Source organism: Python bivittatus, unplaced genomic scaffold, assembly GCF_059951505.1.
Source record: "Python bivittatus isolate LINGU-HERP-01145 unplaced genomic scaffold, Pbiv_v1 ctg000200_np1212, whole genome shotgun sequence".
Taxonomy (NCBI): Eukaryota; Metazoa; Chordata; class Lepidosauria; order Squamata; family Pythonidae; genus Python; species Python bivittatus.
Genome location: NW_028277040.1, coordinates 356,610 through 373,815, shown reverse-complemented (window position 1 = coordinate 373,815; position 17,206 = coordinate 356,610). Strand labels below are relative to the sequence as shown.

At 37.8% G+C, this 17,206-nt stretch overlaps 1 protein-coding gene across 7 annotated transcripts in view; it reads left to right on the top strand.

Annotated features, from left to right (window-relative positions):
* HDAC4 (histone deacetylase 4) overlaps positions 1-17,206 on the top strand; it is a 204,736-nt gene that overhangs the window by 78,436 nt on the left and 109,094 nt on the right. For all 7 annotated transcript variants that reach the window (XR_015795164.1, XM_088135538.1, XM_088135536.1 and 4 more), the window contains 2 exons: positions 7,996-8,146; positions 11,342-11,462. Coding sequence is in view for 6 of the 7 variants with exons in the window: in XM_088135538.1 (XP_087991664.1) it covers positions 7,996-8,146; positions 11,342-11,462 (272 nt within the window). In the remaining variant the exon portion in view is untranslated. The remainder of the gene's footprint in view (positions 1-7,995; positions 8,147-11,341; positions 11,463-17,206) is intronic.

The following is a 17,206-nucleotide window of genomic DNA, read 5'->3' as shown; positions in this document are numbered from 1 at the left end:
CAGTATTCCAAAGCATTTTCCCCCAGCTGAGTATAAAATTTGTAGGAAGGGTGGATCAGTTCTAAATTTAATAGAAATTGGTAGTTTTTAAATGATTCTCCTTTCAATAATGATTTTAAATATAAAGCGTCCATATTTTTGTCTGAAGCAGAATGTACTGAAATTTGCTGCAAAAATGGATATTAGATTGTGGCAAAAAGGAGTTTTGTGGAAAGAAAAGAGGAATGATGACCTCTTGACTGGATTGAAGTTGAATGTTGAGTGGTGGGTTGGGTTAGAGGACAGAAGAAATGCAAGAGGGTGATCTTCTTAAAAAAGAGTGATTATAGTTCTTAAATCAGTTGGATAGATACAGTGGGGCAAAAAAGTATTTAGTCAGCCACCAATTGTGCAAGTTCTCCCATTTAAAAAGATGAGAGAGGCCTGTAATTTTCATCATAGGTATACCTCAACTATGAGAGACAAAATGGGGGAAAAAATCCAGAAAATCACATTGTCTGATTTTTAAAGAATTTATTTGCAAATCATGGTGGAAAATAAGTATTTGGTCACCTACAAACAAGCAAGATGTCTGGCTCTCACAGACCTGTAACTACTTTTTTAAGAGGCTCCTCTGTCCTCCACTCGTTACCTGTAGTAATGGCACCTGTTTGACCTTGTTATCAGTATAAAAGACACCTGTCCACAACCTCAAACAGTCACACTCCAAACTCCATTATGGCCAAGACCAAAGAGCTGTCGAAGGACACCAGAAATAAAATTGTAGACCTGCACCAGGCAGGGAAGACTGAATCTGCAATAGGCAAGTAGCTTGGTGTGAAGAAATCAACTGTGGGAGCAATAATTAGAAAATGGAAGACATACAAGACCACTGATAATCTCCCTTGATCTGGGGCTCCACGCAAGATCTCACCCCGTGGGGTCAAAATGATCACAAGAACGGTGAGCAAAAATCCCAGAACCACACGGGGGGACCTAGTGAATGACCTGCAGAGAGCTGGGACCAAAGTAACAAAGGCTACCATCAGTAACACACTATGCCGTCAGGGACTCAAATCCTGCAGTGCCAGACGTGTCCCCCTGCTTAAGCCAGTACATGTCCGGGCCCATCTGAAGTTTGCTAGAGAGCATTTGGATGATCCAGAAGAGGATTGGGAGAATGTCATATGGTCAGATGAAACCAAAGTAGAATGTTTGGTCTAAACTCAACTCGTCGTGTTTGGAGGAGAGAGAATGCTGAGTTGCATCCAAAGAACACCATACCTACTGTGAAGCATGGGGGTGGAAACATCATGCTTTGGGGCTGTTTTTCTGCAAAGGAACCAGGACGACTGATCCGTGTAAAGGAAAGAATGAATGGGGCCATGTATTGTGAGATTTTGAGTGAACACCTCCTTCCATCAGCAAGGGCATTGAAGATGAAACGTGGCTGGGTCTTTCAGCATGACAATGATCCCAAACACACCACCTGGGCAATGAAGGAGTGGGTTCGTAAGAAGCATTTCAAGGTCCTGGAGTGGCCTAGCCAGTCTCCAGATCTCAACCCCATGGAAAACCTTTGGAGGGAGTTGAAAGTCCGTGTTGCCCAGCGACAGCCCCCAAACATCACTGCTCTAGAGGAGATCTGCATGGAGGAATGGGCCAAAATACCAGCAACAGTGTGTGAAAACCTTGTGAAGACTTACAGAAAACGTTTGACCTCTGTCATTGCCAACAAAGGATATATAACAAAGTATTGAGATGAACTTTTGATATTAACCAAATACTTATTTTCCACCATGATTTGCAAATAAATTCTTTAAAAATCAGACAATGTGATTTTCTGGATTTTTTCCCCCATTTTGTCTCTCATAGTTGAGGTATATCTATGATGAAAATTACAGGCCTCTCTCATCTTTTTAAGTGGGAGAACTTGCACAATTGGTGGCTGACTAAATACTTTTTTGCCCCACTGTAAGAGCACAAAACATCTTACAGCTTTCAAGGATGGCCATTGGTAAACAGTGAGATGAACATAAGGATTTTAACGTTCTTTCTATCCCCATCTGCAAGTGAGCAACTGATGTTACTCTGATGCTAAGGTCCACTGATTTGAGGGCTGACCTTTAAGTCTATGAATGCAATAACCCATTTTTCTCTTCCCATCAAAGTATATTATTACGCTAGTAAGAGCCAAAATATATTAGTTCAAAATACATACAGTGGGGCAAAAAAGTATTTAGTCAGCCACCAATTGTGCAAGTTCTCCCACTTAAAAAGATGAGAGAGGCCTGTAATTTTCATCATAGGTATACCTCAACTATGAGAGACAAAATGGGGGAAAAAATCCAGAAAATCACATTGTCTGATTTTTAAAGAATTTATTTGCAAATCATGGTGGAAAATAAGTATTTGGTCAATATCAAAAGTTCATCTCAATACTTTGTTATATATTCTTTGTTGGCAATGACAGAGGTCAAACGCTTTCTGTAAGTCTTCACAAGGTTTTCACACACTGTTGCTGGTATTTTGGCCCATTCCTCCATGCAGATCTCCTCTAGAGCAGTGATGTTTTGGGGCTGTCACTGGGCAACACGGACCTTCAACTCCCTCCAAAGGTTTTCCATGGGGTTGAGATCTGGAGACTGGCTAGGCCACTCCAGGACCTTGAAATGCTTCTTACGAAGCCACTCCTTTGTTGCCCGGGCGGTGTGTTTGGGATCATTGTCATGCTGAAAGACCCAGCCACATTTCATCTTCAATTCCCTTGCTGATGGAAGGAGGTGTTCACTCAAAATCTCACAATACATGGCCCCATACATTCTTTCCTTTACACGGATCAGTCGTCCTGGTCCCTTTGCAGAAAAACAGCCCCAAAACATGATGTTTCCACCCCCATGCTTCACAGTAGGTATGGTGTTCTTTGGATGCAACTCAGCATTCTCTCTCCTCCAAACACAACGAGTTGAGTTTAGACCAAAACATTCTACTTTGGTTTCATCTGACCATATGACATTCTCCCAGTCCTCTTCTGGATCATCCAAATGCTCTCTAGCAAACTTCAGACGGGCCCAGACATGTACTGGCTTAAGCAGGGGACACCCCTGGCACTGCAGGATTTGAGTCCCTGGCGGCGTAATGTGTTACTGATGGTAGCCTTTGTTACTTTGGTCCCAGCTCTCTGCAGGTCATTCGCTAGGTCCCCCCATGTGGTTCTGGGATTTTTTCTCACCGTTCTTGTGATCATTTTGACCCCACGGGGTAAGATCTTGCGTGGAGCCCCAGATCGAGGGAGATTATCAGTGGTCTTGTATGTCTTCCATTTTCTAATTATTGCTCCCACAGTTGATTTCTTCGCACCAAGTTGCTTGCCTATTGCAGATTCAGTCTTCCCTGCCTGGTGCAGGTCTACAATTTTGTTTCTGGTGTCCTTTGACAGCTCTTTGGTCTTAACCATAATGGAGTTTGGAGTGTGACTGTTTGAGGTTGTGGACAGGGGTCTTTTATACTGACAACAAGGTCAAACAGGTGCCATTACTACAGGTAATGAGTGGAGGACAGAGGAGCCTCTTAAAGAAGTAGTTACAGGTCTGTGAGAGCCAGACATCTTGCTTGTTTGTAGGTGACCAAATACTTATTTTCCACCATGATTTGCAAATAAATTCTTTAAAAATCAGACAATGTGATTTTCTGGATTTTTCCCCCCATTTTGTCTCTCATAGTTGAGGTATACCTATGATGAAAATTACAGGCCTCTCTCATCTTTTTAAGTGGGAAAACGTGCACAATTGGTGGCTGACTAAATACTTTTTTGCCCCACTGTAGTTTATCATTTTTTGACATACAATGCTGCCCATTTCATTTAGTATGTGCTAAACTCTCACACAGCACATGGGAACCTGAGTCCCATGAAGCATTTTGATTCAGGACAGGATGAGTTAGACACTGCCATCCCATCTTAAGTGAATTAACCCACCATCCCTAATTGTCTCATTCTGTTCAAAGTTTGGAGTTCATACTGAGGTAAAACAGAGTCTTACTCTCCTAGTCACCACTGATTTATGGAAATACTTTTTTCTAAAAGAGTAGTAAAAGTCCATTGGGATACAAGTCTGATGGACATCAAAGGACATCATGCATCCTCGGGCATTAGGTTGCCTGTAAATGGGTTTTCTTACATTTAACTTTGCAGAACCTTAAGTTTAGAGACTGAGTTGGACAAATATATCTGACCAAGAGCAAAAGGCATTGCTATTTTGATTCATAAAAGCTTCCCTTGTAAGATAAAACAGGTTGTCGATGATACCAATGGAAGATTTTTAAGTTTGGTTTTTAAAGTGTATGACATAGATACCATTAAAATTAATATACATATTAACCTATTTAGGATATCTTGCTATACTTCATGGGTGTGTTCACTATTTAGAAGAAATATTATTATGGAAGGAGACTTAAATGAGATTTTAGAGCCTGAAGTAGATAGAAATACCTCGACCCATGAAAAACATTCATTAGTATGAACAACAATTTCAGCACACATGGAAGAGTTACATTTGATCAATCCTCAGCAATTGTTACACGCCCTACCTCAAGAATATAGTTTGTATTCAGCAGGTCATCAAAACCCTTTTTAGATTAGATTATTCCTTGGTCTCTTCAGGACTATTTTAATATATTCAGACTTTTAAGATTGATGCTATATAAATGCTAGATCATTGTCCAATTAGTTGAAAATTACAGTTTCAACAATATAGTAAACCACCTAAGATCTTGATATTTCACTCTTTCAATTCTGAGACATTGCCACATTTTGAATTAAATGTATGTAATTCCTTGATTTTGGAATAAAAAAATATATAAGGCTTTAATTTCTGGTTGTATGCTTGCTTGCTTGCTTGCTTGCTTGCTTGCTTGTTTATTTATTTATTTATTTATTTATTTATTTATTTATTTATTAGATCAATTTATGTAGCCACCCATCTCACCACAGGCAACTCTGGGCGGCGTACAACAAAGCTAAAAGCAGTAAAATACATTAAAATATATATAAAACAAAATAAAACAGAGAATAAAAGGAAGTTAAAAATAAGGGAGCCACCTCACTAATTCCCCCGTCCCCTGGAGTCTCCAGGCCTGCTGGCATAACCAAATCTTAAGGGACTCTGGAAGCTCAACAATGATGAGGCCAGTCTCACCTCAGGGGGGAGAAGATTCCACAGCGCAGGCACCACAGCAGAAAAGGCCCACCATCTGGGGCCTGCCAAATGTATTTCCCTAGGCAATGGAACCCATAACATTCCCTCTCTGCTGGATCTGGTAGGACGGGCAGATGAAATCAGGAAGAGGTGGTCCCTAGATAGCCCGGCCCCATGCCATGAAGGGCTTTAAATGTATCATATAAAACAAAGAAACAACATTATATAGGATCAATATGAAAAATAAATGTAAAACCCTTTTGGCACAGATGGTTAGAGATTCTACCGATAGTTTATTCAGAGAGATACTGCATTAAGCAATCATCAGTTTTCTATTTGTAATGAATATATTAACTCCCACTGGGGGAGATGGACGGCATACAAATTTAATAAACAAACAATCTTGGGGATTTTATCCCATATGATATTTCACAGATAATCACTTTAACATGAATAAAATATATAAAGAGATAACTTCAGGTGTTTGTTTTAAACATTTATATAGCCACCCATCTTTTACCAAACTCTGGGCTGCTTACAACCCCAAAATAAAACAACATCTATTTACAATAAAAATATTAAAACCAAAAGTCCTGGCAGCATAGCTAATCTTTTCCATGCAGCCAACAACAAGATCACCTCATCAATCTCGCCCTGTCCCAATACTTGGGGGAAAAGCCAGGTCTTGAGTACTTTTTGAAAGCTTAAAAGGGTGGGGACCTGCCGAACTTCAGGGGGAAGGGTTTTCCATAGTGCAGGGGCTGCCAAGGAAAAGGCATACTTCCTAGGTCCCATAAGATGGCAACATTTAAGGGAGGAGACTAGGAGCATGCCCACCCTATTCAATCTGGTAGGATGGGCAGATGTCCTTAGGGAGAGGCAGTACTGCAAATACTGCCATGCCATATAGGGATTTAAAGGTAATAACCAGCACTTGAATTGCACTCTTAAATGGCAGTCTATAAATATTATCCTTTGTGACAAGGTTAATACTTTTACAATGAATGTGATTTCCTAGATTACTATATATTTTATGTAGAGTGTTTATACATATATCTGCAAAATATTTTCAAAATTTTAATACAGTGTTTCACATTTTTTGTGGGAATCTTCTAAAGGTTTTGTTGATTAAAGAACTTGAACTTTATTATTTTGCAGGTCTACTGGCTGGTACCAAATTTTGGATGACTCTTATTGTTGAAATACTTCTTGGGCCCTTCCAATCATTACATTACACCTTTAGTTAGTTGGAATATCTTGAAATAGTTCTCTGGGCTTGGAAGATCTGTACTGAAGTGTAGATCGCAAGTGGTTGCAGACATTTTGCTATGTGTTCCAGCAAAGTTTCATCAGTGTAGTGGTGTAGAACAGTGTTTCTCAACCTTGGCAAGTTTAAGATGGGTGGACTTCAACTCCTAGAATTCCCCTGCCAGCCATGCTTAACATCTTAAACTTGTCAAGATTGAGAAACACTGGTCTAGAATGAAAGTTGCCTTGCTGTATTTATAATCTCTGTGAGTTTGAATTCTATGGTGATTGGCTGCTTCTAGGGAAGTGTCCATTGATTGGTGGCTGGATTGTTAGTTTGGTTCTCATTGGTTTGCCTTGTCAGTTTGTTGTGAATGGTTTGGACCTTGTGCCTGATTGGCTGGTAAATCATATTTAGTTATATAGTTTCGTTGGTGGCTCCTGTATTTGGATTCCAGGCTTCCAGGAATTCTCTGGCTCCTCTGCTGTTTGCTTGGCTGATTATTTCTGTATTATCCCAGTCAAATGTATGGTTCCTTTTGAGGGCATTGGACACTGTTAGGTATTTCTGGTCTTGGTTCATTAATATCAAATAGTTACTATTACATCAACTCAAAGATTGTGGTATTTTGATCCTTTTCTCATGCTGAGTTTAATTAATTCTGTGTTCTGAGTCAGATTTCAGAATTAATGTTTTAAAAACTAACATATGGAAATTTTGGATAGAAGCTGGGATTTATATTTTAAATCAATTAGTAGTTGAAAATTTTTCTCTTTGAAAGACAAATGTCTTGTATGGTATTCAGTGGCAGTATTTACAATTACAGCTTATCAAGTTGGGCCTGCAACGTTTTCACCCTCGGAAACACCTAATCTATTACAAGTGATTATTAAATCTTATGACACAAAACAACCATAATTATTCTTCATAAAATTCTGTTGGCAATGAATAATTTTGCTGTGCAAACTTAAGTGGTTTAATGGACTTTAACAAATTAGAGATTTCTTGGGAAGATGTGTTAAGATCAGTGCTGAAAACTTTATAACAGATATTAGATTATGTCCTGTTCAACAACAACAACAAAATATTTTGGACTTAATGGATTTAAAAATTTAATATTAAGACATGTTTTGCTTTGTATATATAATTAATAAAAGAAAAAATTACTGCCTATCCTATCCTAACAAAAGTGGCATCGTTAACAAGGTATCCTCAAATATACAGCAGTACCTCCCTTCCAGATAGGTACCTATAAATAGAGTGAAGACTGTAGTTCTATCACAGTTTTGTAGTAGAATTTTTTAAATTATGGTGGTTTTTAAAAAATAAAGTTCTTGTTTATGATATAGAATTATGTTGTGAAACTACTGTTCAGTGTGCTCGTCAGAATCTCTGGTATGATACAATCAAACACACATCTTTTCTTCACTTTCTCCCTTGGTTCCTTTACTTGGAATGTAATTTTTTTCCCTTGCTTTAAAATGTTTTATTCTGACAAATACTTACTAAGGACTTGAATGGTCAACAGTTGTGTGCATTTATTACCCTCCCCCTCTTTTCCTGGCCTAACAGCAGCAACAGGAGATTCTAGCAATGAAACATCAGCAGGAGCTGTTGGAACACCAGAGAAAATTAGAACAGCATCGGCAGGAGCAAGAGTTAGAGAAACAACATAGAGAGCAGAAGCTCCAGCAGCTTAAAAACAAGGAGAAAGGAAAAGAAAGTAAGTAAAAGCATGTTAGATAGTTTGAGTGACATTTATTTTTATTTATTTATATTTCAAATTTGTCACTGCCCATCTCACTGCAGAGCGACTCTGCATATATACTAGTAATATGTCAGTAAAGGACATATCTGGTTTTTACAAAAATAGATTATAATGCTTATGTTTCTCTGCAACAAAAACATCAAAGAAGAAGCTGTACTTTTTTTTACTGCTCCTGCTCTTTTAACCTAAATAAACTAACTGAGAACCTATTTAATAGATGCAGTTGAAAGGTATCTGTATTAGAGCTGCCGTCCTAATTTAGCCCAAGGATATTCTCCACAGTGTCTTCATGTCACACCTATACATCTATATCTGTACAACCCATCATTCTAAAAAGTTCCAAGGCTCAGCTTTTTTGTGGGATTGAGCCCTGTTTTGCACATGCCCACTTTGAGAATAATATCAGCCTTTTCAGTCCATATTTATCATCATAGTGGAAACATTGCAAGGATTGTGGCATTGCTGAACTATCAGATTTTCTTCATTTCTTTCAACATTTTATTAACCATTTTTGTTTGGTTTTGTTCCTATATTTTATTCAACAAAGTCCCTCCTACCTATTGCCCCAAGACCCCATCTTCAAGGAGACACTGTTCTTGCCTTTTCTGTTTGGATAAGGGCAGTTGGGCTGAGTATTGCACATATTGCCAAAACCTCACCCCTTAGATGTGTTGCAGATGCTCAGCCAGGCTTTGGACTTCACTTAAGAGAGTGTTTCAAGCCACTACTTTGTGTTTTTAAGTCAATCAAACTTTACAATATCAATTGCCATTCCAGTGTTATGGCTATTTCTAAAAAATACAGGGATAGACCTTATTCTAACTCTTCTGCATCCTGTGGTATTGAACGTCCATATTGACAAACATTCTGTTACTGACTTAATTATTGTGTAGGCACTGCAGAGTAATTGCCAGATTTCTGGTGCCCTGGTGGACAAGAAAGGCTGGATATTGCACATTTTGGGTAGATTATTAAAATTCTTACCAGACACATTTATGTGCATATTACCAATTATCACATGTGTACTAGATATTACTTTTTCCTCTAGGAAAAGAGGATAAGTTTCCTGTTCAAATCTTCTGTGCTAAGGCCTCTTGCCTTTCCAAGCAGGAAGTCAGTAGCTGTTCTTTATATGGAAAATTGGGTGCTAATAAGCAGTATTCCTAATGAACACTGCTCAGTAGTGAAGGTCATTTTTTCCCCAAAGACTGGCTTTTGCTTGAATTTAGAAAAATCAGATATTATTTTCATATTCTACTATATCAGATAATGTTGGTATGGCTCTTGAATTTGTCCATAGCCAGATTTTTCTCCTCCTTATCATTTTGTAGGTCTAAATCCCAAATCCTGTTTAATTAAGGCTTTATATGGGCCTAGTGATGACATTGCCAGGAATATGCCAGGTTGGAGTCAGTTTGCCTTCTTAAGGATGAGAAAAACCTATTCAGCAGGGTGAGGTGAATCGGAGACTCATCCCCCCAAAATTTGTTACAGCCATCACTGTGCTAAATTTTCATGAGACTGCTGATGAAAATGGTTTGTTAAAACTGGGAAACATCTTGTCAATATTTCCTGTTAGCTTGCTGAATGATGATGCCCTTTGCTGTATAACTGTCACTGCTGTTCCTGCCTTTTGGGGTGAAGAACCATTTTCATGTTGCAATCATTTATTCATTTATTGAATTTTGAAATAAACTTTTATTTTTTTATTTATTTGTCACATTTATATAGCCACCCATCTCACACGAAGTGACTCTTTTAAGCCACATTGAAAACTTTTGTTTAGAAGAGTAGCTAACATTATTTCAAAGAAATTTAAAAAAATCTGAGAATACTGAAATCCACTAGCTAATATGGAGGTGGTGAACAGTGTTTGCCTCAGATACCAGTTCCATATCTTATTCAGACAGGGAAGGAAAGATGCAAACATTCTGGAGGTTCCTCATCCCTGAATTAGTAAAATAAATAATGAATTAACACAAATCTTAACTGCAATTACATGCTTCTTTAAAATTGTTACACAATATGTTACTTGAGTTATGGAGATGAATAAAAGCAGGGTAGCATTTCAGATATCTGTTGTTTGCTGTACGTCACAGTTGGGAAAGATCTGTGCATGCTACCTTGAAGTGCAGCTGTCAGGCAGAGAAAATAATTAAGGCATACATGGATCAGTATTCATTATCTGTCCATATATTAAGTACTGTGAGGGGAACAATCACCACAGGTAGCAACTTCTAGACAGCCTTCGTTGATCTTGGAAAAGCTGAGCTATGTTAGACCTGATAAGTGCTTCCTGTGAGACCACCCAGAAATCTCTGGCTTGTAGAATTCAGAATTCAGAAAAATCACAGAAGAAAGCAGTCACAAATCATTGCCGTGTTGTTGCCAAGAAAACAATATGGGTGGAGATCAATTTAGGGGAGGCTTTACCTCTTTTTTTAAAAAAATACACTTATCCGTAAAGCAACAGTTAAGACAGAAGTACCAGAGTTTATATAGTCTTCAAAAATATTCTTTTTCTATTCATTAGAATCTTCCAAATAAAAACAGTTGTTTGAAAATTTAAAATCTTATTCAAATCATTCTTTCTCCTTGCGCTTTTGGAATATAGGAAATAGCATTTTGAAATCAGAAATGTAGCTAGTGAAAGAGAGAGAACTCAAAGCTTAAAACACATTGCTGCTTTACATGCCAAGTTTTCTATTTAATAAACCAGATTATTTATACAATAATTATATAGAATTTGATTCAAATAAAAGGAAGAAAAAATATGAATGATTTTTTTAAGACAGATTCTTTCTGCACATAAGCCGATGTGACTAAAAAGAATATGTAGAAATCATCCATTTTATATATACCTAATTAAGAAAAGGCTAAAATAACTTGTGTAAGTGCTGTAAATTGAGTATAATTTTATTTTTGAAATCTTACTTAACTGATCCTTTATTTATAGGAACAAGATAAATATAATTATACATTTCCAAGCACTAGTTCTAATTTTGTACCCTTTTCATATTGCAAAAAAATATTTAATGATAGCTTATAATATTGGAAAGGTTAAAAACCTCAGATAACTCTTTGTAGTTTGAGACCCACTTCACCAATTTTATGTAGTTATATCTATTTTCTTTTGGCTTGGTATTTTAGGTGCAGTGGCAAGTACAGAAGTAAAAATGAAATTGCAAGAGTTTGTTTTAAATAAAAAAAAGGCTTTGGCTCAGCGAAATCTCAACCATTGCATTTCCAATGATCCTCGTTTCTGGTACGGGTAAGTATTCCTACCACCATCCTAGGTTTCCCACTATTCTTATAGATGGATTATAGATGACAAATAAGAATTCTATTTTAAGTTTATTAAGACTGCAATTTAAAAGCCCATTAAACTCATAGGTAACATCTACAGTTTAAATTATACTGTATCCTCAGCTTTTGGGGGGGAGGGGGTGATAGTATGATAGTGACTTGATGAAAGTAGATAATGGATGGCCAAAGAAAATTGTATGGCAAAATTATTACTATAAAAGGTAGGAATATTTATTACTATAAAAGGTAGGAATATCTAGATAAAAGAAATTGACATAGCATTTCTAATTATTTAATACTATACAACAAAAGGTGTTTTAACAGCCATACAAATACAATTAATTTTAGGCTAGGAAAATCTCTCAGCCCTAGGAAAAAGACAGTGGCAACTTCCAAAAATGTTGCCAAGAAAACTGCATGGACTTGCCAAGGAATTGCAAGGAGTCAAGACTGATTCAGAGTGACAGCAACAGCAACCAAATGGAAAGGGATTATTATCTGATGGTACTTTGCAACTCTTATGTGCTACTGCACAAAACTTTACAGTACTGAATGTAATAGAAGAGTTGCTATCAGAAAGTAAGAAAAACAAATATAATTTTGTGGAGCAGCCTGGGATTGTAGTCAGAATTGGGAAAATAAGAGAAGTGCAAGTATATCTGTAGATGTGACAGTGCAGAAGCACAGCTCGGTTGCCTCAACCTGTCCATCACCATGGAGGCATTAGCATTCCAAGAGGGGAGGTTAATCTAACAGCCAAGACCACCACAATGAGCCAAAAGTAAAAGCTCCTCTGTGAGCAAGGACTGATACTTTTGTCAGCATATTTGAGGCATCAATATGTACCTTAGGCTTTTTGATAAGGAAAGATTGGAGAATCTACTTAAATTATTATTCTACATAATGCTCTGCTTAAGAAGTGATCTCGACTGATCATAATCCCAAGAGTGCTCCCAAGAGATAAGTCAGTGTAAACCAAAGCTACGAGAGTTTTGCTGTAAAATATTGGTTCCACTTGGATTCAGAACCAACCATGAATGATAAGAGGTAAAGACCAGCAGGAAAAAAAGGAGTTTTAGCCAGTAATAAAATACTCTTAGATAAACTCTATCCCTTAACTTTCTTTAGACCTATGTCTCATCATATGATAAATATCCCTGGGGATTACATCTTATCTGCAGAGAGGGGTTGCTATAAAGAGTCTGCATAAGGAATAATAAAAAAGGATCAGTTGAAGCAGCCTCTTTTTTTTCTGAGTTTATCGCAGGACATGCAATCAAATGCTGATTTCAAACCAATAAAAGCTGCATATAAAGATTATAGTGTTAGAGGAGTACTTCTCAAAAAGGTGAAGTACCAAATAACAGTAGTAGAAGCCTGCCTCCTCATCAGCTAGCAGATTTTCTGTTCCAGCCAGTCCCCTAATTTTCACTGGAAATGTCTGTCTTACAGCTTGCTAATAGAATTAAAATAAATTATAGGCCTGTAGTTGGCAGAATCCTACTTTTTTGAAGATGGGAAGTATAATTGCCATACCCCAGTCCTTAGGTACTGGTTATTAGGTATTCAATTCAAGAAAATTGGAGACGTCAAGGGAACGTTTTGTGCAAAGATGGGCATGATAAAGGACAAAAAAGGCAGGGACCTAACAGAAGCAGAAGAGATTAAGAAGAGGTGGCAAGAATACACAGAAGAACTATACAAGAAAGATCTTAATCTCCCTGATGTCCACGCTGGTGTGGTAACTGACTTTGAGCCGGACATCCTAGAGAGCGAAGTCAAGTGGGCCTTAGGAAGCATTACTAACAACAAAGTTAGCAGAGATGATAGTATTCCAGCTGAACTATTTAAAATACTAAAAGATGATGCTGTTAAAGTGCTACACTCAATATGCCAACAAGTTTGGAAAACACAACAGTGGGCACGGGATTGGAAAAGGTCAGTTTACATTCCAATTCCAAAGAAGGGCAATGCCAAAGAATGCTCAAACTACCACACAATTGCGCTCACGTCACATGCTAGCAAGGTTATGCTCAAAATCCTACAAGCTAGGCTTCAGCAGTATGTGAACCAAGAACTACGGGATGTACAAGCTGAGTTTCGAAGAGGCAGAGGTACTAGAGATCAAACTGCCAACATTCTCTGGATCATGGAGAGAGCATGAGAGTTCCAGAAAACATCTGCTTCATAGACTATGCAAAAGCCTTTGACTGTGTGGATCACAACAAACTGTGGCAAATTCTTAAAGAGATGGGGGTACCAGACCACCTTACCTGTCTCCTGAGAAATCTGTATGCGGGCCAAGAAGCAACAGTTAGAACCAGTCACGGAACAACCGATTGGTTCAAAATAAGGAAAGGAGTACGACAAGGCCGTATACTGTCACCCTGCTTATTTAACTTATATGCAGAATACATCATGAGAAATGCCGGGCTGGAAGAATCACAAGCCGGAATTAAGATTGCAGGGAGAATCATCAACAACCTCAGATATGCAGACGATACCACCCTAATGGCAGAAAGTGAAGAAGAACTAAAGAGCCTCTTGATGAGGGTGAAAGAGGAGAGTGCAAAAGCTGGCTTGAAACTCAACATTAAAAAAACTAAGATCATGGCATCTGGACCCATCAATTCCTGGCAAATAGGAGGGGTAGAAATGAAAGCAGTAACAGACTTTATTTATTTGGGCTCTAAGATCACCGCAGATGGAGACTGCAGCCGTGAAATTAAAAGACGCTCCTTGGGAGGAAAGCTATGGCAAACCTAGACAGCATATTAAAAAGCAGAGACATCACCTTACCAACAAAGATCTGCATAATCAAAGCTATGGTTTTTCCAGTAGCAATGTATGGCTGTGAGAGCTGGACCGAAGAGAGCTGAGCGCGGAAGAATTGATGCCTTTGAATTGTGGTGCTGGGGAAGACTCTTAGGAGTCCCTTGGACTGCTAGAAGGTTAAACCAGTCAATCCTAAAGGAAATCAATCCTGACTGCTCATTGGAAGGATTGATACTGAAACTCAAGCTCAGATACTTTGGCCACCTAATGCAAAGACCCTCTTTGGAAAAGACCCTGATGCTGGGAAAGATTGAAGGCAAAAGAGAAGGGGACAGCAGAGGATGAGATGCTTAGATAGCATCACCAAAGCAATGAACATGAAACTGAACAAACTCCAGGAGGCAGTAAAAGACAGGAAGGCCTAGCGTGATATGGTTCATGGGGTCATGAAGAGTCGGACACGACTTAACGACTGAACAACAACAAAGTCCCTAGGAACGGCCAAATTTATCAGTGGTCATAAACAGTGGCCAGAATTGGTACTGAGTATTCATAGTACTTTTTAATTAGGTCAGGGCGATTCAGTCATCTCCAGAAGTCTTCCCTGATTTTAGATGAGAGAGCAAATCCATAATATTAGTTAGCTTCACGAATGGCCATTGAGGGAGAGCTTTCATACTAGAATAGAAAAGCTGGTTAGACATACCCTCATTAAACCCTGAAATGTCCTTCCTAGTGTTCTGGGGATGGCACTGTCCTATTGAGATGCATATTACAGCTGGTGGCAGTAATAAGCCAAAAACCAGCAGAGTTTTTGTTCTTAACTGCCTGAAAAAGTGGAATCCAGCCTTCTTCCATGGCAAGCCTTTCCTTATGCCTTGGTAGTTGTTTGTACTGCCTATTTTGGTTTAAGAGCTCTTGAGCTGTGATTGACTCTATAGGCATTATATCCAGAAATTAGCTTTCAGACCAGGATCTTGACTGTTGGAATTGTTGCTTATTAAATGTTGGATTTTGTTGGTTCAGATATTTTTGTAATTCCTCTACTAAAATTCTGTCCACTGCACCAAGGAAGTCTGCAGCTATCAGTGAAACACAAATATTCTGGAAAATAATTTTAATAAGGTACTTGGCCATTACCTTATCAAACTGAGCAGATCTCTGCATGATTTACCAGCTGGAAATAAGTTGGGTTGGAATAAGCTTTAAATATGAAGCTGCTGAGGAAATAATTTAAACATGTAGTGACTGTTAGATGAAAAATAGCCTCAAAAGAGTGCAAGAAGTACAACAAATTATGAGACATTACACTTTATAGGTGCTCTTCTAAATATTTTATTAAAGGACATACTTAGATACGTGCCCATCATGGTGTTACCTTTTTTCAGGGTAAGCACTCTGTGCAAAAGGCAACAAAAAAAAAAGGAAGAAGCACTAAGCAAAAGAAACTAAAGGCAGGCAGTAAGAGAAAAGGAATAGCTACCCTTCTAGTTTACGTCAACACAAACGAGTCCAACTAGTTTACATCAACACTATTCACAGTATATACCTTTCTGTCCTTGCAAATAATCTTTCTCCTATGTCTGTATACTGATTCCTGTATCACCTTTTGTTTTTTAAACATCTCACCTCTCTTTTTGGGGATCACCTGAACTCCACCAAATTACAACTGAATCAGTCTTGCCTTTCTTCTCAACCCATTCACTGTTCCTACACATATTTGTTTTACAATTCAGTATGCATTCACACACGCCATATGACAAACCATTGCAATATTTTGTTTGTTTATTTATATTTTAAATTGTCACCGCCCAGCTCACTACAGGTGGTTTTGTACTAGTCACTCACTTCTGCATTCAATCCAAATTCATTTGTCACCTTGACATCATTCTTAACTCTGTGTCTTCTTGTTTTACCACAGTGTCTTAGACATAAACCATTCGCACAGCATTTGACTTTGTTCTGTGTTTCTTGATATACTGAATTCTCACTTCCATTATGCTCTTATATATAGCTATTTTCACTTTTGACACTCATAATTAATTACATACTACCTCCTAGCTTTCTACCAGCATTTTCACATCATAATTTTTTTCCATTTTCACATCTTCAGTAAGCATTCTACTGGTACACAAATTCATGTTCCTGCTCTAATTTTTAACCATTTAGGCAATCAATCATTTCATTTTCCTTGTCATACACAACCATCTTGGTCTCTGATACATTCATTTTCAGTTCTATAGTCCTTGTTGTGTTGTACAACCTAACATTTGCTGCATATTATTTGGGTTCTCATCGAAGAACCCAGCATCATTTGCAAGAAAAAATACACTCACATTCCCATTCCCAATCAGTATGCATCACTACAAGAATTCCTAATATATTTATCCATAAATACATTAAATAATCAAGGGGACCTCATGCCCTTATCTTTCTTACTTACTCCTTTCTCATTATTGAACCATTTTGCTAAGCATTCTATTTATTTTCATACTTGCTTTACTTCCCTTATGTATCACTTTTATATTCAGCAACCAGCTATAGCATCATATTTGCGTAACACATTCCATAATTTGATTTCACTTAAAGTATTCACTTTACCATACACTTTATTTTAATCAACAAATATACACTAAAATTTATTACTCACATTTATACATTTCTCAGTGAATTGCTGAAGAGCAAAAATTTGGTTTATATAGCCCATGCTCAGCATGAAGTTGTGCTTTACTTCCCAGATTTTCTCATCACCTCTTGTACCATTTCAGTCAGAATTTTGCCAAACACTTTCTCAGGTACACTTAATAAACAATAGTTTTTGAATTCATTCTTGCAACCTGAAGAATAACAGTATGATTCCAGTAAGTCGTAGATGTAGTTTTCACAGAAATATTAGACAAGCTGCACAGCCACTCTATAAGTAAATCACATTGT